Genomic DNA, 27,551 nt, shown 5'->3' with positions numbered 1-27,551 from the left:
TTTTTTCATTTACATTTCAAACTCTTTCTTCAAGGTAAAAAAAACATTGAGTCATAAAATTGGCGTCTCCATGGTAACGTTTCAGACATTAGAGACACAGTAGATTTGTTTCATTTTATTTTTTTCAGGGTCAGTAACAGTTTTTCCCATCAGCCTCTGCTGTTACTTGAAGTAAACATGAACCATGTGACGACGAGCTCAGTGCAAACACAAAGTGCTGAAGACTGAATGATTCAGTGTCGCCTCCTGCTGGTCAAAACGAAACATGAAGGATCAGTGATCTGTGATCAATACAGATCGAGAAATACTGTGATGCGCTTTGAGGAGCTGATGAGGTATTTCACCATTTCACACCTGGATGAACAAATCTGCCCGTTTATCATCATTTCTTAAAAAACTACAAAATCAATCATCTCTTCCTCTCGTCTGTGTCAAGCACTCTGATTGGCTATTAAACACTACAGGAAGCAGTAATGCCACTTGGACTAATAAAACATCAAATTACAGCTACACTTATAAATAAAAGTTTGTCAGTTAAATTGGAATCATACACGTTTTTTAAAATGTGATTTTTGCAGTTGAGCCCTCGGCCGTTTGAAATGATTTGGATTCTTCGTTAGTTGAGAATAAAAAAAAGACCTGATGAGGTCGTTCGAGGCGCAGCTTCAGTCCCACAAAGAAGGAAATGTCTGAGCTGGAACACATTCAAGGTTTATAACAGTCTGGTCGATGGCTGGCGAGCAGCACAGCGCCTCCACAGGAAATTATTTGCATTGACTGGCATGAGGCAGCAGTGACTCCGCCCACTACAAATCAGTATGACATCACAACAGGTGAGGGGGGGGCGTCCTCCCAGCTGCAGGGGTTGAGTCCAGGCTGAAGCTCCAGCCTCCTGACATCACACGGTCACATGACACTCTCTCTCAGAGCATCGCCGCCCTCTGCTGCTCCGGGGGCGGAGCTCAGCGTCGGGACCTCGATGGACACGTCTTTTCGTCTCACGGAGTCTTTGGAGTGATAGTCGTCACTCTGGTCCTTTGCAAAGTTCACAAACACCTGCAACGACAAACCGGAACTTCCATTAGCCCCGGTATCTTCATGCCCCCCCATCCTCATTTAGAGATCAACTAGCCCCGCCCAGACTAGGGAGTAAAATCATGTTAGAATGGGACATGTCACACTATTGAATGATGACACCACTGCTCAGATGCGTTCAGGACGTGTTACCTGGTCGAGCGTGGTCTGAGTGACGGAATAGTCTTCGATCCTCAGCGTCTCTTTGTTTTTGGCGAGGATGGAGAAGATGTGAGCGAGCAAGGTGAGCGATGACGGCAGCTGGTACTGCAGCATGTTGCGATGTTTCTCCTTCAGCGTGCTGCCGCTCAGCTCGCTCTCAATGAACTTCATGACAGGCAGCAGGTCAGGGTCGGGCCCCGCCACCCGCAGGATGATGGTGTAGCCGTCACCGAACCTGGGAGACAAAAATTAACCGTGACAATGAGCTGCTGTCCCACGACCGTCACGCTGTCCCCCCCAGGGGCTGTTTCAAAAAACACATTTGAGTTTTATTTCAATAGGTTTTATTTTGAAATTCAGAGTGAAGGTGCAAGAGTATGTGTATTACCTGTTCTTCAGGTGTTGGACGCTACCGAGACATCTGAACCTGCCGTTCACCATGATGGCCATCCTGGTACACAGAGCCTCACACTCCTCCATACTGAGCACACACACACACACAGTTAATACACACAGACACAATCTGGAGACACAAACATCACACGTCTGTCCTGTGAGATTCAGGACACTGAGGTCACATGTCACACCTGTGTGTGCGTTACCTGTGTGAGGTGAGGACGACGGAGCGTCCCTCCTTGATGACGCTGTGGATGCAGTTCCAGAGCGCCCGGCGAGCTTTGGGGTCCATGCCGGTTGTGGGCTCGTCCTGTGACGAGGAGGACGGCGAGGTTGAGGTCGGCCCACAGGTGGAGGAGGAAACACAAAGAGAAGGTGAGGAGGAGGGGGAGGAGCATGGTCTCACATCCACCTGTCTGACTCTTCTTCTTTGACTTCACTCGTATGTCTCACGTCTTCTTCCCTTGTCAGTAAATGTAGCAGCTGCTGTTTTTAAGCCCCAGTGTTATAGAACTCCCCCCTCCAAATCCTGCTGAGCTGCTCTGTGATTGGCTGAGCACTCTGATGCTGTTGTGTAACTGTTAACTCGCAGCTGCACTGTAAAAACATTGAACTTTAAAATTGATCGAGGTCAACCTGTAGTTTGTTTCCGGAGCTTTCAGCCAAACATGCAACTAAAACATATCCATGACAACTAAACATTGATGAAGTGAAGCTGAAACAATCAGTGAGTTCAACTGTGGAGGAAGAAGAAGTTGTTGTTACCAGGAAGACGACTGGTGGCGCTCCGATCAGAGACATGGCTGTGGACAGTTTCCTCATGTTTCCTCCGCTGTAACTTCCTGCTGCTTTATCAGCGTATTTCAGGAGACCCAACTTCCTGATCCCCCAGTCCGCCACCTGCCAATTAAACGAAAGCATCATCAGCATCATCATGAGTTTACAGTGTCACCTTTACATTTTACATTGTCAAGTTTACAGTGTAAAGTTAAAGTTTATAGTTTACAGTGTAAAGGCTATAGTATGTTTTATCAGACTCACATCACAGACTTCCTTCTCGGGGACTCCTCTCAGGACGGCGTACAGCTCCAGATGTTCTCTTCCTGTCAGCAGCTCGTTGATGGCGTCAAACTGAGGACAGTAACCAATGTTCTGATGGACCTCATCGATCTCCCTCAGGATACTGCAGACACGTCACAGACACGTCAGTACAGGTCTTTAGAAAATGTGACCCGAGTTCAGGTGTTAAAGGTTCAGTGTGTAGAATTTAGTGACATCTAGTGGTGAAGTGTCATGTTGCAGCGGAACACCCCTCACCTCACCCTCTACTTCCAAACATGAAAGAGAACCTGTGGCAGCTTCCGTTGTCATAGAAACATAAAAGGTTTAGTTTGGCCAATTTGGGCTACTGTAAAAAACATGGCGTCCTTCGTAGAGAGGACCCGCTCCCGATGGAGACAAAGTATTTAAATATAAAGTATTTATAAAAGGTCCATTCTAGGGTCAACAAAACAACAACTTGTACAATTTAGATGAAACGGTAATGAAATTATCGCTAGGATTATTGTATATTCAGTTTCTGACAATAGATCCTTTCACCTGAATCTTACACACTGAACCTTTCAAGGTCCCAGAGCCGCAGGTTGAGAAACTCAATGCAGCTCAAAGTTTAACTCCTGATGATTAACGTTTCACTGCTTGTCATGGTAACAAGTCCAATCAGCTGCACTTTAGTAATAAACAACAATCATCCAGTGTTAAGGGTCACCTCAGGTCACAACCTGCTGTGACCTTTGACCTCACCTCTTCCCAGCCAGGAACGCCTCTCCGCTCGTCACTACCGTGTCTCCTGTGAGCATCTTAAAAGTTGTCGTCTTTCCAGCTCCGTTCACGCCGAGGAGACCGAAACACTACACACACACACACACACACACACACACACACACACACACACACACACACACACACACACACACACACACACACACACACACACACACACACACACACACACACACACACACACACACACACACACACACACACACACACACAGTGTTAAAGGGCTACTGACACGTCTGTGATATAGGTGGCGGTGGCAGGTCTGACAAGTCTCACCTCTCCAGGTGGAATCCCGACACATAGTCGATCCACGGCCGGTTTCTGTTTCCTCTTGAACACCTGCAACACGACACCAGTTCACACAACTCAAACCGATTAATTTGCAGTTAAAAAACACAAAACACATGAATATATGCCTGAATATTATTTACTATAATTATTATGTTTTTTTTATTCAATTATTATTTCAATGGCTCAACTTGCGTGTTGTGTTTTAAACATGTGTTGAATTGTAGACGAACACAACAGTACATATCTTGAGTTATGAATAAAGTTGATTTAAACAGGTTCTCCGTCATATGTCGTCGGGGTCAAACTTTTCCTCTGCAGCCTGTGAGATCACTGATGGCACCGACACCTTTACCCAGAATTCTCAGTGACAGTGTGACATCCTGGTGTGGGGCAATGACGTACCTTTGTGAGCTGTCGCAGCTCCAGGATGTCTCCGTGTCCGTGGCCGTGGACGATCTTCTGTCTCTCTCGGGCTACGTCCTCGTCCTCGTCGCCAAGTGGAGCGAGTTTAGTGAGTTTACTGACGGAACTAGAGTCACACAAACAGAGGTTTTCCTGTTTTCATCCAGCTAGTCTGTTGCCCATCAGTGGACAAAGTCATGTACCACAACAGCTACACACTGCAGTGTGTCTGTTTAGGTGTGTGTGCGCGTGTACCTGGGCTTTATGAAGAACCTGTACTGGATCAGGACGGTGATGATGAAGAAGACCGCTCCCTCCACCGCCATGGCGAACAGGTTTTTTCCGACCATGTCCCACTCGAGAGGAGAGCGCAACCTGTTCTCACCTGCGTCACGACGACAACGTTCACACATCCATTAACACAACCACACAGAAGAGGTTACAGGAGCGACCGCAGCATGCAGGACATCTGTACGTCACACAGGACGTGAATGTATTACCAAATCTCTCGAGGGCGTCGGCCATGGCCTGATTCTTCACCATGTCGATGAGTCCTCGACCGAGACAGAAGTGCGGGAAGATGAGGAGGACGTTCTTCAGGATGTCGTTGATTCCTCCGATCTCCTGTGAACGAGAAGCCATTAACCACAGGCGGGAGTTTGCCGATATGTGTTTACGTCTCTCTGTGATGACTAACGTTGTTTCCAAACAGCTCCATGACGAAGGTCGAGATGCTGCCGTTGATGCCGATGAGGATGTTGACGCTGGTGAGGACGACGTACGCCGTGCTCGGGATGGTGAAGAAGAAGGAGGCGGGGTACATGAGCGGCGTGATTGACCAGCTGCGAAGAAAACCAAACAGAGGAGGAGGAAGAAGATGAACAGTCAGAACATTAATAGTCACGTTTGAGTGCAGGGTGTTCATTTCTTGTTTGCTAAAGAATATCAATAATGCTATAATGTTCAACCATAGTTAGTTTGTAGTAGTTGCAGTGTTTGATGCTTAGTTTCAGAAGTAATTAATAGTGTGGAACAGTCTCTGCTAAATATATAAGTATTTCTGGAGAACTAATTATATAATCTCTTTGCTTGTATTTCTTCAAACAGCCTTTACAGAGAAATATTGGAACAGGACTTCGGTCAGATTTGTCTACGCCAGCATAACAATCTTTCACAACAGTGTATTATAGTGTAGAACAGTGTGGTATAGTGTAGTCTCTGACCCGTAGAGAAGCAGCAGCAGAGCCAGGGCCGGCAGGTTGGTGGCCGAAACGTAGGCTTTTTGTTGGAAACAGATGAAGATGAAGATGACGAGTGTCGCTGGTACAATGTAGTTACACTGTAGAGACACAAACACACATCAGCACACAAGCACACACTGTGAGAGGCAGAGCTGGTTTGGCTGCTTACCATGTCCCACGTGAAGTTGGCCACCCAGTAGAGCAGCGGCTGCACTCCGCTGATGAACTGCATGTGTTTAGCTTTATTGACTCTCTCCTGGATGAGGAAGACCACGAAGCTTGCCGGAACGAAGGACATGGCAAAGATCACACAGATGGACACCAGGACGTCCACAGAGGTCGTCACCCTAGAAACAAAGTGCAGGTGGAGTTAGATCTGTGTTTGGTTTAAGGTTTTGTGTCTCAGGTGCAGCTTGTCAGGTGTGTTCACTCACAGTGCGACCTGCGACAGCTGCTCCTTGGTCAGGTTCAGAGGATGGTTAAACGCCCTGATCCCAAACTTGCTGGGGTCGTGACCTCGGGGCAGGTTTGCTCTCAGGATTCCGTTATTCATCACGTTGATGAACGCTCCAATGCTGTGCCAGCCTTTGTTATTAAACCAGATCTGACAGGAGACGTTCCGTCATTATTATTAGAACCTGTAATCTACACACTCTCCACAGGTGGGCCATCAGTGGCCCCAGCCACAGAGTCACTAACAGTTTTTAAATTCAGCTCAGATGTAATAAAACAACCCCATAATGATAGAGCAGATGATCAATCACAGACTCCTCTTCTCACCTTGACGTTGTTCTTCGTGTCCAAACCGTTGATGAAACCTGACAAACTGTCGAGGAATCGATCGGCAGCAGCTCCCTGCAGGGAATGATCAATAAACTTTTTAATGTAGAAGTGTCTTCACGATGTTACAAAGTGATTTACAAAGCAGCTCTTATAATCAGACATCACTTCCGACTAGAACATTCTGCTCATTTAAGTTCGAGAAGATGATTCGGGATCAGTTTGGATCTTGTTCCAGATCTGGTGGTTTGACTAATATACAAAGTGAATCAAAGCTTAAGTTTGGATCTGTTTGAGGATCAGCTCAGGATTTTTTCAAGTGTCTTAAACTGACCTTCTGTAACTCAAAGATCTTTCTGACTCGTTCAATGGCGTCATCGATCTCATTGGCCGGTGGGAGGACCTGAGTGCTCCTGGCACCCAATGAGAAGCCTCCGTACCTGCAGAGAGAAAAACCTGATTACACATCTACAGACAGAGACGAGGATGGTCGCAGTACTTCAAAGACACTGACCTGAACTCGTTCACCCACACTTTGTTCTTCAAGCTGTGGAAACATACGACAGAAACTATGAGTTCATGCTCCAGGTCGTTTCCAGTTAAGTTTCTCTTCTCTGACCACAGACTCACCTCTTGCCAATGATCTGTGCGTAAGTTTTCACCAGGTAGTCGGAGATGTTTCGTCCCGTCAAGTTCTGCAAGGTGTCAGTGGCACTCAGCTTCATCTGAACAACAAAGGTCACATTTAAATCTTTGGCATGGGAAGAAACGACCGGTGTGTCACTGTAACGCCATGACCTCTGACCTCAGGTGGGGGCAGACCTCCAGCTCCTGGGGGACAGTCGGGAAGCATCTTCTTTCTGCCGTCACAGCTGCAGAAACACGCCGGAGACGGATCCTCCATGCTCCAGTTCCTGGAGCTGAACAGCTGCTGGACGCTCTCAGGGACTTCGGGGGTGTGCCAGTCCTCGTCGCCCATCGTACATGGTGCTTCTCTGAAGACGGGGGGGGCGTTAATAGAGGGAGATGAAATGTAGTTCTCTGATATCAGTCTGATGACGTCAGTACATGTCTTACTGAATTGGATGTCCGTCCATGCAGCGAGTCCCGAAGCCTGGAGCGTCCAGCAGAGCATTTAATAAGCCTTGCATGTTGGCGTCTCTGGGAGCATCGTCACTGAGACACAGATGGAGAGGGACAGTCACACCTCGACCGACATTACTCACTTCATCTCTGACTTGGGACAGTGTGTAGGACAGTGTGGGACAGTGTCTACCTGATGAAGGTGACCTGGTCCTCATACATCCAGGGCTGCAGCTCCAAACTGGGATATTTTCCAAACGGAGGGACGATGAGACTGAAGACGAGAGCGATGCACACGAAGACGGCGGGAAGAACGATCTGAAAAAACAACATGTTAAAAACATGCAGGACGTGTTCCGTTATCGAGCGACGAGGTCACGTCAGCCTACCTGAGCGAAGAAGCCCTTCCTGGAGCGGCGAGCGTTCAGGAACCGTTTCCACAACAGAGCCACAAACTGCTGCCTCTTCAGGCTCCACCCCCTCACCTGATACGAGCCTTTACCTTCAGAACCGCTCAACCAGTCCGTCTCCCTGCTCTCTGATTGGACAACACACAGATGATGTCATTCGATTTCCTGTTAGAACTTGAATTTAAAGACATGACTGAGACACATCACCTGGGTTTTGTCTCCACAAATCAGAGCAGGTGTTCCCCAAATAATTCATTCACAAGAATATGTCTGACCTTCTACCCCTGAGATCTAACCTGTGTGTGCGTGTATGTGCGTTTGTGTTGTGTACCAGGGTCTACATCGGAGTCGTTGCTGTCGTCCTCTGTTAACGGTCTCAGGCAGCTCTGGTGGTCTCCTCCTCCGAAGGCATGTGTCCTCCTCCTCCTCGGAACAGGAAGTGTTCCGTCTGCACACACGCACACACACACACACCACACACACACACACACACCACACACACACGTTAGGACAAAGTGATGAGTGACTGATGAGTAAACACTTATTTTGAAAGAACAGGTCCAAGGTCACCTGACGGTACTTCAGTGTCCACTCCATTATCTTCGGCCACTTTCAGGAAAATCTACAAAACAATAGGAAGTCTTTGTTCAGATCAGAACGTCACTTCTTCTTCTGCCAGATGAAAACAGTAGCTGTCTCACCTCCTCTAGTGTCGTGTCAGAGATGCCGTAGCTGGAGATGCTGAGTTCGGCCAACTTCTGGTCCAGGTTTTTGAACAGCTCCACGAAGGCTCCATCCTTGGCGGCGTTGTACGGCAGGACGTAGGTCAGCTCGTGTCCCAGGTCCTCAACGAGGCGGGCGGCGGGGACGTGATGCAGGATCAGACTCGAGACCACAGACACATCCGGGGGGACAAAGGGAATGTCACAGACTGACGCCGCGGGGCCGGTATCTGAGGACGGACACAAGACATGGATCAGATCCACCTGAAGGTGATTGAATCAAATGCTCCACAGGAACAGAGAGCTCACCGATGGTCGCAGCCTCACTTTCATTCTCGCTGCCGAGTCCTGCATCACTGCTGCTGACGGACGCACACTCCTCCTCCTGCAACCCACAACAAACAACATGAAGTACTGATACCGCGGTCCTGACAACACAGAACTTATACTGCGCCCCTGAAAGTGGACTGTGAGCGTCTCAGACCTTCTTGGTGAAGGACACTGTGCTGGACGAGTTCCTGCAGGAGCTCAGCGATGGTTCTGGTTCTTTCTTGACTAGCGTCAGGTAATAGCCTGTCCCCAGCTGGTTCTTCAGGTACAGAGACGATCCCACACAGCACAACTTCCCGTGGGAGATGATGGCGATTCTGTCACCCAGGATGTCGGCCTCGTCCATGTGGTGCGTGGACAGGATGATGGTGCGTCCTGGCAGGAGACACGTGGTTCAGATAAACATCAGCTTCAGCAAAAAATCCAGCTGATTCCAACCAACCAGAGTCTCACCTTGTCTGTACTTCAGCAGGAGATCCCAAATCCCTCTGCGGGCATAGGGGTCGACGCCGGCCGTAGGTTCGTCCAGGATCACGACCTTCGACCCTCCAACAAAGGCCAGAGCCACAGACAGTTTCCTCTGCATGCCTCCGGACAGCGTGCTGGTTCTGGCGGTGCGTTTGTGAGGCAGCCCAGTGTCCTGCAGGATCTGCTCGATCTCACATTTCACCTGCTGCTCTGACAGGCCTTTGAGCCTGGAATAGAACCAGATGTGCTCCTCCACCGTCAGCCTGCAGGGGGCGCCACACAAACATGGTCAGGGGGCGCCATGGTGATAAATGGGATGATCCACTGGAGCCGTTTTCAGACCTAAACTAGACATGATCCTGACATGTTCCTGTTGTTGTGAACCAGTCTGACTCGATTGTTGGAGTTGATGTGTGAAAAGGTCTTCAGTGACATCAGTTTGTCGAATGTTTGTCTGTGTTGTGTGAAGATGTTAACACTCACATGCTGAAGAGGACGTTGTGTTGTGGACAAACTCCAAGACTTTGTCTGATGGCGCTCAGCTCCGACCTGATGTCTCTGCCCAGGATGTAGGCCGTACCAGAGGTGGGAGGGAACAGACCAGTCAGGATGGACCTGCAGGGACCAGATCAGAGATAATTTACATCTAACACCTGTGTCCGAACCTCAGACTCACCTGTACAATGTCTGATTTGTATTTGGTCCATGTTCTATCTGCTAACATGGAGGTTTATTTGCTATACTACTTTTTATTGACAGTTCATGTCCTTGACTTACATGGTGGTAGTTTTTCCAGCTCCGTTGTGTCCTAGGAAGGAAGTGATTTGTCCCTCGTAGAAGCCGAGCGTCAGTCCGTCCACCGCCAGTTTCTTACCGTGACGATAAACCTTCACCAGGTTCTCAATGTAGACACCTGGCTTCAGGTGAGCAGGCTCCTCCTCCATGCACACGACTGGAACAACATTCACCATTCATCATGTCTCACAGGTTTTCAATACTTTCATGTCCGACCGTTTTTTAAGTGCAGTTCTGTAGCGCCACATGGTGGTCACTGTGTTACAGCAGTCTCACCTCCTGGGTTTCCTTTCCGGCTCAGAGGGACATTGTTGGACTTTCCGTCCTTTTCTCCCAACCAGTAAGACTTGGTGAAAGGGAAGTACCAGGGCCGAGGAATCCCGTACTGACCTGACGAGATGCCACCGAAACACCAATAAAAATCATGATCACAGATTTAATTTATCTGGGGTTAGGGTTAACCCTAACCCTTTATCTTCTTTTGTGGAAGTATTTACAGTTTTTACTGCCACCTACTGACCGTCATCACTCACCTGGAAACACGGCCTCGATGTACCAGGTAAGGACTCCGTATAGAAAGGAGTCAAAGTACATGATGATGATGGCGGTGCGCAGGCTGAAGTCGTCCTCCTCCAAAGGACTCGAGAACAGGTTGTTCCACTGGATCCCGACTCCCTGCTCCTCAAACAGAGCAAAGTACTCGCAGCCAAACCCGAAAGCCACCGGTGACAGGAGGCTCTGCAGGGGAGGAGGTCACGTGACTCACTGTCCAACCATGACACAACATCCGACAAACGACAAACTTATTTCAGGTCGACAAACTTACAGCAAAGACTTTGGCTCCAAAGCCGATGTAGTCCTGCCAGGCTACACACAGGACGTAGGGTAGGTACAGGGTGAAGTAGATGATTCCTCCGCAGGCCGCCGCCAGGTTAGCTCGTGCGAACGCCGTGCTGATGAGGAAACACTGCATGATGGTCACCACGGCAAAGGATCCAAGGAAGAGGAAGACCACGCCAGGGTCACTGTAGGGCAGCAGGTTCCCCTTCTGTAGCAGAAAGAAACAAGTCCGTCACATAAGATAAGAACAGAATCAACTTTAAATCAACAAGTGGTGAGAACACCCTGACGTGTTCGTGGTCTTCACCTTGAGCAGTAGCACCAACAGTCCGGCGCTGATCAGCAGAGGAATCAGGCTGCTGATGAACCAGCTTAACCACAGGATCCCGTTATCCAATCCCATGATCCTCATGGTCTCCTTCAGCCTTGCCTCTTTCTCATACACCACACTCTTCAGAATGATCGCCACCGAGTACATCCACGCCAACGTCATGAAGAGTGGCATGGAGCGACTCATCACCCGCAGGAAACTGATACACAGAACATGAGGACAGGTTAGAGACAAAAGGACACGAGGAAGACTCATCTAAAAACCAGAACAGGGGAAACATGTTCATACATGTCATCGACGTAGCAGGGATACGGCATCTGCTGGATGTAAACTCCCGTCTTTTCCTTGGTGCCCGTCACTGCTCGAATGATGCCTTGCTCAATAACGTCCTGCAGGTACGAAAATCCTCCCCAGATATACCGCATGTCCTCAAATGGGTCCGCACGAGGACCTGGGTCCCAGTACCTGAAAAGGAGGACAGACAAAGTCCTGTTGGCTTAGAGGATTCAGCGACACGCCCCTGTCATGTGTCGACATTCACATGTCCAACTCCTGAGGATGTCATACTAAATATTTTGGACTCAGCAAATGTTTTAGTGTGAGGATTCTAACCCTAACACTCTTACTTCAGTTCAACGTGACATCCTCACGTCTCGATTAGACCAAACCTACAGAGGTGACGAACCACAACTTTTATATTTTTAACATTTTTCTTAAGATGATAGTTTTATCATCAAAATTTACGAAGATTTTTTTTTAAAAACCTAACAAATTTCGCTTCAAAACGTCAAGCTCTTATTTGAACAAAGACCGTTTGACCGACAAACTCACTTGTCAGACCCCGCCCATGTTTTTATTCATGTAAATTCAGCCTTTCATCTGAACGTGTGTGCGTGCATGCGTGCGTGCGTGCGTGCGTCTCCTCACGCGTCTTTGATCTTATTGGTCCTCTCTACGTTGTCGATGTCCATGCGGATCTTGTAGTTGAGTTTTGGCGGCAGCTCTGTGGCATTGGGGTCGACATCCGGGAAAACGATTCCTGCCCAGAACTTCCTGTCCTCCAGCAGCAGCATGGACTGGTGGACCAGTCCCTCCTCCGTGGCAACGGGCTCCAGTTTGTCTAGGTTCACACACTGACACAAAAACACACTTGATCGTCATCCATCAATCACAGCCAATGAAGTTTCATTAATATCAGATAAAACCTTTTATTTATGAGTGAATGAAAATGTTTCTGTAAAAAATTATTATTGACCTGACTTTAAAAGGTTTTTATTGATGTGTGTTTTACAATCAACACGGACGAGCTTGTGTTTCACTTCACACACTTTGTTTCTCGGGACAGGAAGTGACACACAAACCAGAAACGCGAATAAGTAAAACAGATTATCAGGAAATAAAAATATTTATATTAAAATAAGAATTACAGATGTTTCACAGTGCCGATCAACTGTCCTCATCAGTCACAGGTCTGTGTTCTTGTAAATATGATGTGAGGACAAAGTTCAGTTCTGTTGTCTGACCTCCATGAAGCGGGAGATGCTCATGATGGCCTGGTCTGTCTCGTTGAACACCTCCCTCCAGGTGAGGGCGCTGCCCGGTGGCCGGGGGTCTTCTGCCTGCCTGGACAGGAAGTTTGACACGTCGGACACGGTCCAGTCAGTTTGGGCCAGTTGAGCGTGGAATAATCTTGCGGTGACGTTGTTCTTCAGCAGAGTCTAAAAGACGAGAGAAGACTGATCTTTATCTCCTGAAGATGAACCAGTCAACTGCAGCAGTAAACATCTCCCTACCCCAACTCGTTAAATAGAACATTGGTAACAATAAATAAAGACTCATCAATACATAAAATCTTTGTTTTTAAGTTTGATTTGATTCTTTTTTACCTGTTGGATGTTGTTTTAAACGTGTTTTTATGGGTTAGGGTGTGTGAATGAGCAGAGTATTACACACATGAACGAGCAGAAAACAGGTGAGCTGGTGGGCGGAGCCTGCTTACCCTGATCAGGTCCATGTGTTGACTGTTCTCCATGAAGCTCCAGACTTTAGGTCTCATCTCCTCCCACATTCCTCCAAGGTCCCTGAACACACCAAGCTCCTGGAAGGTCCGGTTCACCTGAATGTGTCACAGGTCACATACAGGTGAGACACACTACGTCCCCTCCTGGAGGAACTAAGTGATGAGACAGGAAGTGATGTCATACCTCGTGGATGACCTTCTGTGTGGCGGGGGTGTGGGGGGTGTACAGGATCTTTCCCATCAGCAGCGGCTTCAGAGCCTGCCAGATCATCCTGGACATCGGGTTAGAGTCCATGTTCTTCACCAGACTGTTACAGTACGGAGCTGCAGTGCACACAATTCACATACATGAACACACAATGCACATACATGAGCAACACACAATGCACATACATGAGCCACACACAATGCACATACATGAGCCACACACAATGCACATACATGAGCCACACACAATGCACATACATGAGCCACACACAATGCACATACATGAGCAACACACAATGCACATACATGAGCAACACACAATGCACATACATGAGCAACACACAATGCACATACATGAGCAACACACAATGCACACACACACACACACACACACACACACACACACACACACACACACACACACACACACACACACACACACACACACACACACACACACACACACACACACACACACACACACACACACACACACACACACACACACACACACACGAGGACTCACTGGAGGAGTTGTCGTACAGCGACATTGGCTCATCCTCGCTGCTGTTGTGGTTTCCAAACAGAGCCTTGTAGTTGCTGTCTTCGTACCAGTTGAGGGATTTGATCTGCAGGCCGCCGCCTTCAGGGTGACCACACACGATCCTGGAGACCGCCTGGTACATGGTGCTGGGGGATGACGTGGCGTTCTGTGTCAGGAAGATGATCTCATTCCTCAGATCGATCCAGCTCTTCATACCGGCCAACTGTAGGTCACAGAGAGATGGGTTAGTTAGAGACCAGGAAGACCAGCTGGGAACCTGAACATGTGGACCAGGTGTGTCCAGGTGTGTCCAGGTGACACTGATGTAGGTAAAGGCTGCAACAGGTTGTCAGGTGGTTCTGAAGGCTGCTCCCAAGGCCAGCATGTTGCCAGGCAACAGCTGAAATCGCCCCAGTGATGTGTTTTTAGGTCATCCAGATGGTGAATGTTGTTGTTTTTAGGTTCTTGCTTAGGTGGTAGTGTAAGTGGTGGTGGTTATATTGGTGGAGGTTGTTGTGGTGGTGCAGGTTGTATACAGTCTCATGGTGTTGTGGTTTTAAACGATGTTGTGAGTCAGGTTTGTTTTTGTTGGGCCGACAGGATGAGACATACAGGGTTTCCTCAGAGTAAACACAGGGACACTGTTCTTTTAAATAAAAGTTTGATTGAAAAGTGTCCGTCATGTGACGGACACACTTCCTCTTTGACAAGAATTTCAAAGTAAAGTTCAAACTAAGTTCAACTAAATGTCGAAAAACATTAAGCTTGACGCGCACACACACACGTTCCTGAGTCAGCACCCACCAAACTCAACAGTCACATGTTTTCAATTTAACGCAGTGTGTGTGTTAACCTCTGTGTGAACAACAAACTGGGTCAGTCTCACACTGAACCTCGCTTTACCAGACTATTTCCTCAGTGTGTGTGTGTGTCAACATCTGGAGACACCTGGGCTAAGGTAGCACCTGAGAGAGAAGTGCGTGTTCACATGACATGGTCATGTCACTTGGTCACATGGTTAATAACAGCAGCTGCTGTGACGTCCATCACAGCGTCTCTGCAGGACACGGAGGACGAGGACGGACACTGAGTGTTTGTTCAGATGAAGTTTGTTCAGCTGGACGCTTTGATCTGCTGTGAACCCAGTGACCTGCTGGAACCAGGACCGAGACATCTCTACTGGACCACAGGTCTGTCAGCTACACCGACTCTACTGGAGGGTCATGTGATCAAGTTTCTTACCTCCACCGCCAGAGAACCCAGACTGTCCAGGAGGCTGTTCGTCGCCCGGGAAACCTGTCTGACGGCCTCTGGGTCAGACCTCACATCCCTCTGAAAGACATGAAGACCCAAAAACCTTTAAGTTTGAAGCTGCAGGTTTAGGATCAGGAAAGATATATTTAAACCAGATCACAGTTATTAAAACCAGATCGTCAAAGTAACATTATCAGTCTCTTGTCGTCTCTTTGTTTGACGACTAAAATATTTGAGGCTTTTCTCTGTGGTTGAAGCAGTTAAGTGTTTCCTTGGAAACGTTCACACTGACTCAGTTTGTTTCAGGTTCAGTAGCTCGTATATTTCAGCAGACAAAGAAGTCAAGGCATCTTGTTTTCAAACCAATAAAACTGGTCTCCAGGCTACGAAAACAGTGTAAAGAACCGAGACAGGCCGAGACACGCCTCCTCACACACACACACACACACACACACACACACACGATCAGGGTCACACTAAACTCAAGCTAAACTCACCTGAGCTAAACTCAGGCCGCGTCAATCTTCAGGATCTCACTTCATGTTTTAATAATTGATTCATTACTTAAATATTTTTAAACGTTTTATAATTTCCACCAATCACAGCTCTGCCATGTCTCCTGTTGGCAGTGTTATTACCTGGATGGGTTTGAGGAAGTCCAGGTTGTTTAGGAAGTGGTCCTCAGCGAGGTCCAGCCAGGCTGGTGGCGCCTGACAGATGACATCCTGAACCAGTATCGACACCCGAGGGTCCGAGATCGTCACAAAGTCCTCCACACTCCGCTTACCCCCCTTCCTGAGACACATGTCCCTCAGGTGGACTCCGAAACCTCTAAGGAGGACCTGAGACCGATGGCAGAGACCAGAGACTAGATATCTGAGGACAAAGACCAGAGACCAGAGGAAAGAGACCAGAGGACAGAGAACAGACGAAAGAGACCAGAGACCTGAGGAAAAAGGCCAGAGGACAGAAACCAGAGAACAGAAACCAAAGACTAGAGAACAGAGACTAGAGACCACAAGACAGAGACCAAAGAACATAAACCAGAGACCAAAGGACAGAGACTAGAAACCAGAGACTACAGACCAGAGGACAGAGACTAGAGGACAGAGACCAGCGGATGGAGACCCTGTTCTGGTCTCTGTGCTATGATCTCTTTTGTGTTGTGGTCTCTGGTCTAAGAGTGTGTGCAGATGTGTCCTCACTGTTTCTAGGTTGACGTCTGCGTCTCTGATCTGTTGGATGTCGTGTTCAGGGAAGGAGACGTTACTCCGCAGGAAACTCGACAGAGTCTCATTGTCTCGTAGAAAATTTTTCAACTTGAAGCCTGAAGAGAAAACAGAGTCAGTGTCGTAAAGGGTTAAACTAGGGAAATTGTTTTGTCTCTCAGGCTCCAGAGACTCTGACACCTGTCCATTTGCTAATGATCAATATTGATAACAGATTGATTGATAATCGATGCAACAGATGAGATGTGACGCCGTCTCTTTACCTGTGTCCAACAGGTAATTTTCTTTTGATTGTCAGTAAACGTGTCAGAAACGTACACAGCTGATCTCACTCACACCAGCCTCCTGTCAGTCACGTGACTTCAGAGGACACAGCTGAGAGACCCGACAGCTTTTGTCATGACTGCAGGTCGTCACATGTCTGAGGACAAACTCATATTTACATTTTCTAAGGAACAATTCCGCCGCTCGTTCTGCGAGCCTTTTCCTCTTCAGGTTTGAACTTGTTACCGTGACGACAAGTCTATGACTGATCCTCCGCTTCAGAGAGACACTGATGTAGTTGCAGAGTCTCCGTCCTCCCTTAACCAGAGTCAGTGAAAACTGTAAAAGCTCAATTGAATAAATCCAACATGGTGTCTAAACAAACACGCCACAAGTTATTACAGGGCTGCATCACTGTGGTCACGTTTTATTCTGAATCATAACGTAAACCTTTTTATTTACTGAGGTTTTGCAGTAAAAACAGGATTTTTAACAGATGTTTAACAATGTTGAAGTGAAATCATGTCCTTCCTGCTGTTCGTGTGTAGACACTCGTCACCACACAGAGGACGGAGCGTGGAGACGCCACATCAAGGCCTCGCAGGGACAAACAGGAATAACTGTTAGTGACGGGTCAGAAGTCTGACATCAGCGGATCGCACTGATGTGATTGGTCAAATGAGGAATAGTTTCCAGCAGAGAAACATGTCGACTTCAATAAACTTTATTCAGCGACGCAGATGACAAACGCATAGGGAACGTTTCAAACAAGGCTTCGGATGGGACGCTGAAATATGACCTCATCATTTTCAAGCTGACAACTCAAGGTTCACTTCTTATTCAAGTTCTTTTGACCGAATCACACAGTCGTTAGAGTTTCAGAGGAGAGACGGCGTGTTCCCGATTAAAGGACCTGACTTGAACTGACCCAGGTTCAGATCTGGTCTCAGACCTCCTCCTGTGTTTGTTCAGCTGCAGCGCCACATGTCTGAACTCAGTGACGCTCAGCGTGACGCTGCTGAGGCGGGCGCCAGAAAACTCAACGTGACAGAGGGACACCATTAGAGGCGAGCACTGACCCTCACCTGCAGTGGTGGGGCACAAAGAGAGACTAAAAACCGCCACAAAAAGTGAGTGTGTGTGTGTGTGTGTGTGTGTGTGTGTGTGCGCGCCGCCCCAAAACAGGAAGCAGGTGAGATCACCTGAGATGCCTCTTAAAGTGTGAACCTGCCGCAGCTCGTCTCCCCGCCCCCGCTCACATTGCAGCGCCTGCTTTAAAGTGGTCAGAGGAGGACGGGGGGGCAGGTCGGAGCAGGTAGAGAAAAGGAACGCCCCCCCGCAGGGATCAAATGAAAACTCAAAGGAGGAAAATTCTTTTTGTTTAACGAGGCAGAAAAATCCACCAGAAACTGCAGCAGAGACATGATTCTGCTTCAGTGGATCGATCCATCCATCCATCAATCTACCTTCAGCTTCTCATCATCTTTTTAAACCATAAATATTATTACAGCTGTTTTTCTATTATGTGACCTAAATTTACGTTTCACTTCCTGCTGCCAGGTCGGGGCTGCAGTCTCAGTTACCCAGCATGCTCAGCGTTTCCTACCTGATCGGCTGACCTGCAGCGTCCGCAGAGCGTGAGCGAGCTCCTTGAACCCATCCAGGTTCTTGTCATTTTGACTGTAGAGAAGAATCTTCTTGGCATCGGAGAAAAGACGAGAAATTCTGTTGACACAGATTTAATTTAAACATCAGATTCTACAATTTCTGACGGAAAGTCAAACAACCAGCGTCACTGACCCTGTAATGTCACAGCTGACCCTTGACCCTTGACCGACAAAATATCATCACGTCATCTTATCTGATTTGACCTTTGTTTTAAAAAAGTCAGAATTATTTCTCACAGAGACTTTGACCTTCGACCACCAAATTCTAATTAGTTAATTTTTGAGTCCGACTGAATGTTTGAACCAAATCTGAAGAAATTACTTTGAGTCTTTTCTGAGACGTCACGAGAACAAGACGACCTGATCACATGACCCACACACACAAAAAGGCAGTGTGTAAAGATTAAAGTGCACAGGGATAAAGGGAACAGAAAGTGAAGTGAATACATCACTATAAGTGAAACTCAGCAGGAAGTCAAGGTGTCAGTTACTATATAAAGAGATGGGAGAACTCAAAGAGTGAACTGTCAGCTGATTGGTCAGAGGTGAAATCACAGAAAAACGTTTAAGATTTATTTTCCATTTTATTTATTTATTTAATTCGGGCCCGAGCACTAACAGTGTAAGGAAACTGTTTACTACATTATATTTTTGAAAGGTTGTCCCTAAATATTAGGTGAAAAAACTTAAAACATAAACAAAACTAATTTCTGAACTTATCTCAGAAGGCTTGTTGGACTCTGGTAAATTAAAGTTTGGTCTCACATGGAGTCATTGAAGTTGCCGACGACACCCGGAGACTCGCCTGGCGTCAGTTGTCGGAAACACGGGTTGTTGGCGTTGCAGAGGATTCCCTGGAGCCAGGGCAGCGTGCCGGCCGACGGCATCGCCTTGTTGGGAAAATGACCTGTAGTCAAAAATAAACAGGAAGTCACTCAGAAAATATGTTACCAAAGTAAAAGCATCAAGATGACAGACCACAGCTTCATGTTCTCCTACAGCTGAGGCTCATGTAGGTGTGAATCATTGATAATTAACCCAGCAGTAATAAGTAAAAGGACGGACGGACGGACGGACGGACGGACGGACGGACGGACGGACGCACACACACACACACACACACACACACACACACACACACACACACACACACACACACACACACACACACACACACACACACACACACACACACACACACACACACACACACACACACACACACACACACACACACACACACACACACACACCAGATTAAACTTTGTGCTGAAGAGAGCGTCCACACGGTGCAGATGATAACCTGTGATTGGTCTGTTATCACCTGCAGCCGAGCATCTGCATCTTCATCAGCTGCTGCTTCAGGGTTAGAGATTTCTTCACTGCGACCTTTACCCCCCCCCCAGTGAAGACGCTGCTATCAGAGAGCCGCGTGGCCTCAGTCTAATCAGCAGAGATAAGATATGAGGCTGCAGCTCCTCAGGATCAATCTCTGATCAATAACAGTATTGATCAACAGTAACGTGTGTCAGCTGCAGCAGAGAAGAACCAAACTTCACACTTCAGCTTCACAGAGACAAGCTACGACTCGTCTGAGCTGCGTGAATTAAACATTCCTCAAACCGCCGACTGAGTCACGTCCTCACAGCTTCTGCTTTCAGAGGGAAACAGGAAGTCGACCACACGCTTCCTGCACCTCATCAGGGTTAATGTCGGTCGGATTCTCACTGAGCTTCAGTCAATCAAACCTTTTCTTCTCAACATTAAATAAATGAACAAGTAATCATCAGGTGATGAGGAGTCACCATGGGGGTATCTAAAGAACAGGTCTGAGCTTCCTCAGTGACCACAGAGCATCACAGTTTAAGTTCTGAGGTACGAATGAGGTGAGTTCAGGAATCTCAGGTCACCGATGAATTCAGAACTTTGAGACAACATGGTAACCATGATGTCACCAGAGCCGTTTTCAGACCTGCAGGTGGAATCCAGAGAATCGTCTCCAGAGCTTCTCCAGAGTTTGTGTTTCACAGCTGAACAACTCAGCAGCAGGTTTTCTGCACAGACTCGTTCACAGCATCAGATCCTCCTCATGGTTCAGGTGAGGGGGGGGGCAGCCGGGTGCAGCAGACAGAGACAGGAAGTGACGTGTGACCTCTGCTGCAGAGGTCACGTGATCATGTTTACATCACCTGACACCTTCAGCTCTGATCACCACAAACTCTCTTCACATCTTCGTCTGTGTCTTCATCGTGTGTGTCAGCACTTCTTCACCAGAGAGATTTGTTTTAGTTTCTTCATGTTTGTGTCCCGTGTTAGAAGCTCCTCCCCCCCCCCCCCACTCACTCAGTGGAGGATCCTCTGCTGTGTTCACACTGCTCCTGGATTTAGACTTTATACAGGAGCTCAGGAGGAGGAAGACAAACTGAGTCTGATCATCCAGAGAAGATCCAGAGAACTGAGGAGCTCAGGTCTGAAAACAGCTCTTGATAACATGGTAAACTTGCTCCTGATTGGCTGCTGCAGTTAATAGATTCATTTCTTCTGTTCGCTGAACGTAATCAACTGCGAGGACCTGGAGGTTGACTTCCTCTGGACACGTTGGTGCTGACGGAGACTTTTGACTCGTCCATGTTCTTATGTAACCCTGTAAGGAGCTTATCGATGGGAGCGGAGCACGGTGACCTTCAGCAGGTCTGATAATGGCGTTAGAGATAACGAGTCATAAACTGAGGACGAACCACTTCATTAAGACCTTTAATTTGAAATCCTGCAGCTGTAAACACTTCCTCTGTATTTCCTTCACCGCACATCAATCAATAACAGATGGTAAGGTATCAATCAGGTAACTGATATCAGACGTCCTTAAAAAGGTACAAGGTTCTGAACGCTGCTGATAATCACTCCCAGCATGCACCTGGATGACACCTGAAATTCAGTGACCTGACCCCTGCAGCTCTGACAAAATGATGTGGAGAGTGACATGACCTCCTCTACAGGTGATCATGTGAAATTGATGCGTCCACACAGAGCTCCTCCCAGAGACACAGCCGAACTTCCTTCTGTCACCGGGCGCTCGTCAGAGTCTGAACCAGGACCAAACATTCATGATGCTCCGAACACGTGATCTGAGGCCACGACGGTGATGTCAAAGGAGACACCACATGAAGAGTTGTGATTGGCTGCTGGTGTTCTCGTGTTTGTGACGTAAAGACGACAGGACGTCTAAGAGAAGAGAAGTTGTCTTCATGTGAACATGTGACACACAAATGTGGAATTTCTGCTGCTGAAAAAAGTCCCCGACAAAGTCACCGCTGCTTGAGGAGAACGACAGAGGAAAATTTACCAAACTTTGATGTACGAAGATAAGATTTATTCACTTAAAGCGTGAACAACTTATCAACAGATCAAATTAGAATTTTACAGACTTAATATATAATATTATAAATATAATATATATTATGACTTGATTAACCAGTTGGCTTATCAGTTTTATGATAAATGGTTGCAGCTCATAGATAAATGTCATGCACACACACAAATATATAAATATATATATATAAAAATAAATGTGTCAAGTGACACAGCAGCACATTAGCTCTGTCGAGCTAATAAAGGTTTGTTTGAACTCACACTCATGTTGTTCGTACGGCGGGTAGTTGAGCCTCACAGCGATGAGGATGAAGAAGATGAAGAGCGGCCAGACGATCTCCACCAGGAGCTGAGGCTGAGAGACAGGAAACATTAACGAGTCACAGCGCCGCTAAAAGCCTTGGACGGGAAGCAGCTGCACGCGTTTATCGATTAATGAGTCAATCGATGGAAAACACAGAAACACACGTTCACACTTTCATCGCCTTTATTCTCAGAGACGTGACGGAGCCAAACATCAGAGATCACGTCTCAGCTGTCACTGACATGCGACTGTCAGATTCTAATAGTTAAGTGAAGATCAATAAGATGATTGATCATCTTTGTTTCTAAGTGGATGACAGGAAATTAATCAGCATCAACAAGCAGACAAAACAAAGAGAGGACGTGGCATTTTTACTGTTGTGATTATTATAGATAATGTTGTGATTGATAGATGGTTGAAGAGACAGACTTGTTGAGTGAAAATCATGTGACTGACCGTCTGTCGTCGTCTGTACGTAAAGTTCTTCCACAGCAGCAGACCCAGCTGCGTCGAGACAGACATTTCCACCAGCCGTCGCTCTGCCGTCGCTCTGCCTCAATGATTCTCAGCTGCTGCTCACTCTGCAATAAACAGATGCAGCTTCAGACAACACACAGCTCAAAGGTGACGGGGTCAAAGGTCACAGCAGATATTGATATGCTGATCTCTCACTCACAGTAAGTTGTTTAATTAGAACACACACACACACACACACACACACACACACACACAATGTGGGGGGGGGGCACACACATTAATGACCATGAGCTTCGACTCTCTGGTCACTCACAACACAGGAAGTACTCTGAATAATGGGGGGGGGTAACGACAACCCCCTAACACACATTAAAAAACACTGTGCATTTTAATGTGTGCGTGTTTTTAATGTGTGTTTGAATGTGTGTTACTTTACTGTGACGTGAACTTCACACACCCCACCCCCACATTCCTCTAAGGTGTGAACTGTGTGTTAATGTGTGTTATCAGCTGATTATATAAAAACTGTAAATATTGATTACTGATTAAATAATAAAATCCAGTTAATTTAAAAACACATTAACTTATTTTTCTCAGTTTTACTAAAACAACACATGTAACATGATCAATACTTTAATTCGGTTAATTATTAATCAGCTGATCACTCAAATGTCTTTGAACTGATCAAAGGTGAACAGTGGATTTCTATCGATCAGCTATGATCAGTTAAGAACGGCTGTTTCTACGTGATTATTGATTATTGATGATCAGAGTCTTTACAACACGTTCACTTTGTTTTGCTCAATAAACATCGCAGATACAAAATGGCGCCTCCAGCGGCGGATCTCACAGTGCAGCTTCACAACCTGAGCGGCTCCATCTTTTTTATTTCTACAATAAATTTACTTTAATATCAACTTTGACCTGAGAGACACTCAGGTGAGACAGAATGAGACAGGCTGAGAGAAAGTGAGACAGACTGAGACCAGGTGACACAGACAGACAAACTGAGAGAGTGAGACAAAGTGAGACCAGGTGACACAGACAGAGACAAAGTGAGACCAGGTGACACAGACAGAGACAAAGTGAGACCGACTGAGACAAAGTGACACAGACTGAGACAGAATGAGACAAAGTGAGACAGACTGAGAGAAAGTGAGACTGACAGAGACCAGGTGAGACCTGGTGAGACAGACTGAGACAAACAGAGAGTGAGACAAAGTGAGACCAGGTGACACAGACTGAGACAAAGTGAGACAGACTGAGACAAAGTGACACAGACAGACAAAGTGACACAGACTGAGACAGAATGAGACAAAGTGAGACCAGGTGACACAGACTGAGACATGCTGAGAGAAAGTGAGACTGACAGAGACCAGGTGAGACCGAGTGAGATGGACTGAGACAAACTGAGATAGAGTGAGACAAAGTGACACCAGGTGACACAGACTGAGACAAAGTGAGACAGACTGAGACAGAATGAGACAGAATGAGACAAAGTGAGACCAGGTGACACAGACTGAGACAAAGTGACACAGACTGAGACAAAGTGACAGACTGAGACAGAATGAGACAAAGTGAGACCAGGTGACACAGACTGAGACAAAGTGACAGACTGAGACAGAATGAGACAAAGTGAGACCAGGTGACACAGACTGAGACAAAGTGACACAGACTGAGACAAAGTGACAGACTGAGACAGAATGAGACAAAGTGAGACCAGGTGACACAGACTGAGACAAAGTGACAGACTGAGACAGAATGAGACAAAGTGAGACCAGGTGACACAGACTGAGACAAAGTGAGACCAAGTGACACAGACTGAGACAGAATGAGACAAAGTGAGACTGACAGAGACCAGGTGAGACCGAGTGAGACAGACTGAGACAGAATGAGACAAAGTGAGACCAGGTGACACAGACTGAGACAAAGTGACAGACTGAGACAGAATGAGACCAGGTGAGACCAGGTGAGACCGAGTGAGACAGACTGAGACAAAGTGAGACCAGGTCAGCCCGGGGGACAATGTCTTACCTCGTGTCGCTCCTCCTCAGCACTGATGCTCTTCAGCTGCTGCACGAGACTAAACCTCCGACTGTTATTATCCCACAAGTCACCCACACACACACACACACACACTTCCGCTCTAACACTTCAAAATAAAAGACGCCCAAAATAATTGAATTACAGACCGGAAGCAGAAGAGGAGGAGCACGAGACAATTGCAGATTACATCCGGTAAATCAGACGACAGTTTCAAAATAAAAGACCAATCAACGGATGTTTCAAATTAAAACAACAAATAACTCAATAACTTACAGGGATAGTTCACCCAAAAATGAAAATTGCCTCATCATCTACTCACCACTATGCCGAGGAGGGGGGGTGAAGTGTTTCAGGGGTAAACAGCCAAGGCGACCTCTTCTTCAGACGTAATAAAACAACAGAAAACAAACACAACATGCCTCCCCACTGCTCCTGTGGTTCCATCCAAGTATCTGTAAGCCCCGACATGGTCATTTACACGCTGTTTTTAATCGAAATGTCCTCTAACGGAAGAAGTGATGTTTGCAGACATAGCGATGCTAACGTGCACCGCTGCTCCAGAGGAGGGTAAAGAGACGTTTAGGCTTTAAACATGAAGCAAATGACACCGGTTTGAGTCGGTGCTCACAGACACCACAGGAGCAGTATGGAGGCATGTTATGTTTGTTTTCTGTTGTTTCATTACGTCTGAAGAAGTTGTCACCAGTTACTTCAGTTGTATATGTTTTATTTCACTGCTGTCTGATCAGTTACCGAAATGACGGTGAGAGTTCGAATCTGTTTCAAGGTTGAAAAACATATTTAGCTCATTAGCATTCAACCTGTTTAATATTAAAATATCAGAGATCAAATCTTGGACAAATTTATTTTAGACTGGATGTTATTAATGTTACGTTAGATGTTCTGTCTTTTTTACCACAGAAATATTCAGGTTATTTCTCATTCTGTTCACTGGAACATGCTTCTGTGGAACTTCCAGACTGAAACAATTGTGTTCCGGTCAAGCACTGATATTTTAACATCTTTTCCCAAACAGTGATGTTAGCAAGGAAGTGGTTGAATGCTAATATTAGTTGCTTTCTAATGTTAGTTAATGAGCTATCAAATAAGTTTATATATGTTTAACTTGATGGTCTCTGTTGATTTGAACTGTCCTATACACTGTAAGTAGCTGGTGCAATGGGGCAAATTTATAATTTAATGACTGAAGCAGCAATGTTCAACATGTATGATTACATTTCTTTGATTAATCGATAATCATCGTTCGACTTGCTAAAATTCCATTTTTGTTCAAATGAAGATGCCGACTTGCTGCCAGTTGCTTCATTAATTGCCCCAAAGGCAACATGCTAATCTGAAGCTAGCGGCTAATGGTAACAGCTGCATGTTTTGTGCAGTCACATCATGTGTTGACCTTCTTCTGAAAAATCAAGTTAAGTTAAGTTTACTTGACTATTCTGCCTGAGACCTACGAGTTAGAATGTAGAAGAAATAATTACAGTAATTCTGTAGCAAGCTAGCTCATTAGAGAATGTGGTAATTGGAAGCTAGCATGCTAGTTTGTTTGCATTTTCTTCACTCTTCATTTTTCTTTCTTTGTCACGTTGAAATTTTCTGATCTTTCCTCCTACGTCAAAACACTTGGAAAGGGACAGAGATGGTTTCTGTTTGAAAACAATTTTCAAAATAAAACGTAGTCATATGGATCAATCAATCAATCAAATTGTATTTGTATAGCCCCCATTCACAAATCACAATTTGTCTCATAGGGCTTTAACATGGTGACACATCCTCTGCCCTTGCATGAAGCGTCAGGGAGGGAAGATGTTGCGCTGCGTAAAGACGGACACTGACTCCCAACCTGCTCCTGTGGTTGACGCTGTGTTCCTTAATGTACAGCTGTGTTCCAGATGCTGAATCCTGGTACTGCAAATACTTACCAGGACTATGCAGACAGTGTCTTTGTCCATATGCAAAATCTAAGCTTGAGAAGACAAGCTGTCCTAATATCATCTTGGCTGTCTACATCCCTGACAGAAGGCAGAGGGAATCCAAGCAGTGCAAAGACTTCTGCGTGTTGATTAGAAGAAAAGCGAGCTGTTTAGATTCAGCCGTGAGGAACAACCTGCATGAGAGATGAGGAAGGCTTTCCCTGAAGTGACCAATGCCTTCAGTGAGCTCATGCAGTTGCCAGGTGATGTGAGTGAACTGTCCAAGTCCCTGTTGGAGCGCTTTGTGGTGTTGATGTATGAGAGGACGAGTGGAACCATGGAGGTGAATGAAGCCAGAAAACAGCTCTTCACTTAATCCTCTATTGCACTGGTCAAAAAACCCACGAACATCTGGATTCTGTCTGCAGTGTGAATGGAATCCGCCTTCGCTCCCAGGCAGTAGACGCAGGGTTTAATCGGCTCCGATCGGCAGTGATGGAAATGTGACTGTGGAGGTGGAGGTAGCTGGGAGAGCACTTTCACCTGCACCGGAGGATCGATCAGAGCAGGTGAGAGCTGTTAGCTGACTGATCCTCAGGTTGAAAAGGCAGCAGCTGACCTTCCTCAGGAAACAGGCAGAGACAAAGACAGTCAAGGACAAACACTGAGGAGTGGGACACGCGGAGAGACATCGGCACATGAGAGACTCTGAGCTGCAAAGTTCAGGACGTTAAGTTGACTTTGATTTATGTTTGTTCACCTGTGTGTGTGGTGAAGACGTTAATAAAGATGCTGCAAAGCGACACCCTTGTCTCTGGCTGTGTGTGTGAGAGCCCTGTGGGTGAACAGGGGAAAAGACTCCTCTACTGGAGATGGGAAAGGAGTCAAGTCATGAAGCTGGCCACCTATCAGGCCAACATCTGGAGCGATGCTGAAAGACCCTGAGCTACCAAGCCCTTTTGATTGGAGCTGGGTGAAGGACGCCACTGTGCAGCCTTCTGCACTGTGGCTGCAAGAAAGGTTGTTATAGACACTGTGTGGTCACATGACCATATTCAACTGTCACTCGATG

At 46.7% G+C, this 27,551-nt stretch overlaps 1 protein-coding gene across 4 annotated transcripts; it reads right to left on the bottom strand.

The window, feature by feature from the left end:
* Nucleotides 1-100: 100 nt before the first annotated feature.
* On the bottom strand, nucleotides 101-24,621 carry abca1b (ATP-binding cassette, sub-family A (ABC1), member 1B). Of its 4 annotated transcripts, none has more exons than XM_034597678.1 (49): nucleotides 24,537-24,621; nucleotides 22,482-22,606; nucleotides 21,983-22,076; nucleotides 19,118-19,259; nucleotides 18,292-18,410; nucleotides 16,398-16,519; nucleotides 15,831-16,034; nucleotides 15,181-15,270; nucleotides 13,921-14,161; nucleotides 13,372-13,511; nucleotides 13,167-13,283; nucleotides 12,691-12,885; nucleotides 12,095-12,300; nucleotides 11,456-11,632; nucleotides 11,144-11,366; nucleotides 10,823-11,044; nucleotides 10,530-10,734; nucleotides 10,273-10,386; nucleotides 9,979-10,153; nucleotides 9,685-9,816; nucleotides 9,187-9,464; nucleotides 8,888-9,108; nucleotides 8,713-8,788; nucleotides 8,383-8,633; nucleotides 8,252-8,303; nucleotides 8,013-8,129; nucleotides 7,661-7,809; nucleotides 7,465-7,589; nucleotides 7,266-7,364; nucleotides 6,994-7,183; nucleotides 6,819-6,913; nucleotides 6,703-6,735; nucleotides 6,523-6,628; nucleotides 6,189-6,263; nucleotides 5,843-6,012; nucleotides 5,578-5,755; nucleotides 5,391-5,506; nucleotides 4,865-5,009; nucleotides 4,668-4,791; nucleotides 4,423-4,552; nucleotides 4,168-4,294; nucleotides 3,751-3,813; nucleotides 3,436-3,542; nucleotides 2,674-2,815; nucleotides 2,398-2,532; nucleotides 1,839-1,942; nucleotides 1,625-1,717; nucleotides 1,228-1,471; nucleotides 101-1,056 (listed from the first exon to the last, which is right to left on the bottom strand). In XM_034597678.1, exons 2-49 carry the CDS (start codon nucleotides 22,545-22,547, stop codon nucleotides 907-909), a joined length of 6,879 nt encoding a protein of 2,292 aa, XP_034453569.1. In that variant the 5' UTR covers nucleotides 22,548-22,606; nucleotides 24,537-24,621; the 3' UTR covers nucleotides 101-906. The 4 variants fall into 4 exon arrangements, with proteins under 4 accessions (XP_034453569.1, XP_034453571.1, XP_034453570.1 ...); XM_034597680.1 differs by having other exon boundaries at nucleotides 126-1,056; nucleotides 8,731-8,788; XM_034597679.1 differs by lacking the exon at nucleotides 24,537-24,621 and adding an exon at nucleotides 23,283-23,391 and having other exon boundaries at nucleotides 126-1,056.
* Between the last annotated feature and the right edge of the window lie 2,930 nt (nucleotides 24,622-27,551).

The sequence above is a fragment of the Hippoglossus hippoglossus genome, chromosome 10 (genome assembly GCF_009819705.1).
Source record: "Hippoglossus hippoglossus isolate fHipHip1 chromosome 10, fHipHip1.pri, whole genome shotgun sequence".
Lineage (NCBI taxonomy): Eukaryota > Metazoa > Chordata > Actinopteri > Pleuronectiformes > Pleuronectidae > Hippoglossus > Hippoglossus hippoglossus.
The sequence above is the reverse complement of the archived record's forward strand: the minus strand, read 5'-3'. Positions and strand labels throughout refer to the sequence as shown.

Excerpts from the sequence above, each read along its gene's own strand:
- abca1b (XM_034597678.1), bottom strand. The coding sequence starts at position 22,547 with ATGTCTGTCTCGACGCAGCTGGGTCTGCTGCTGTGGAAGAACTTTACG. Across the intron at positions 9,817-9,978 it reads GCTGGAAAAACTACCACCAT|GTCCATCCTGACTGGTCTGT; the intron begins GTAAGTCAAGGA and ends TGGTCCCTGCAG. Across the intron at positions 8,304-8,382 it reads CTGACACGACACTAGAGGAG|ATTTTCCTGAAAGTGGCCGA; the intron begins GTGAGACAGCTA and ends ATTGTTTTGTAG.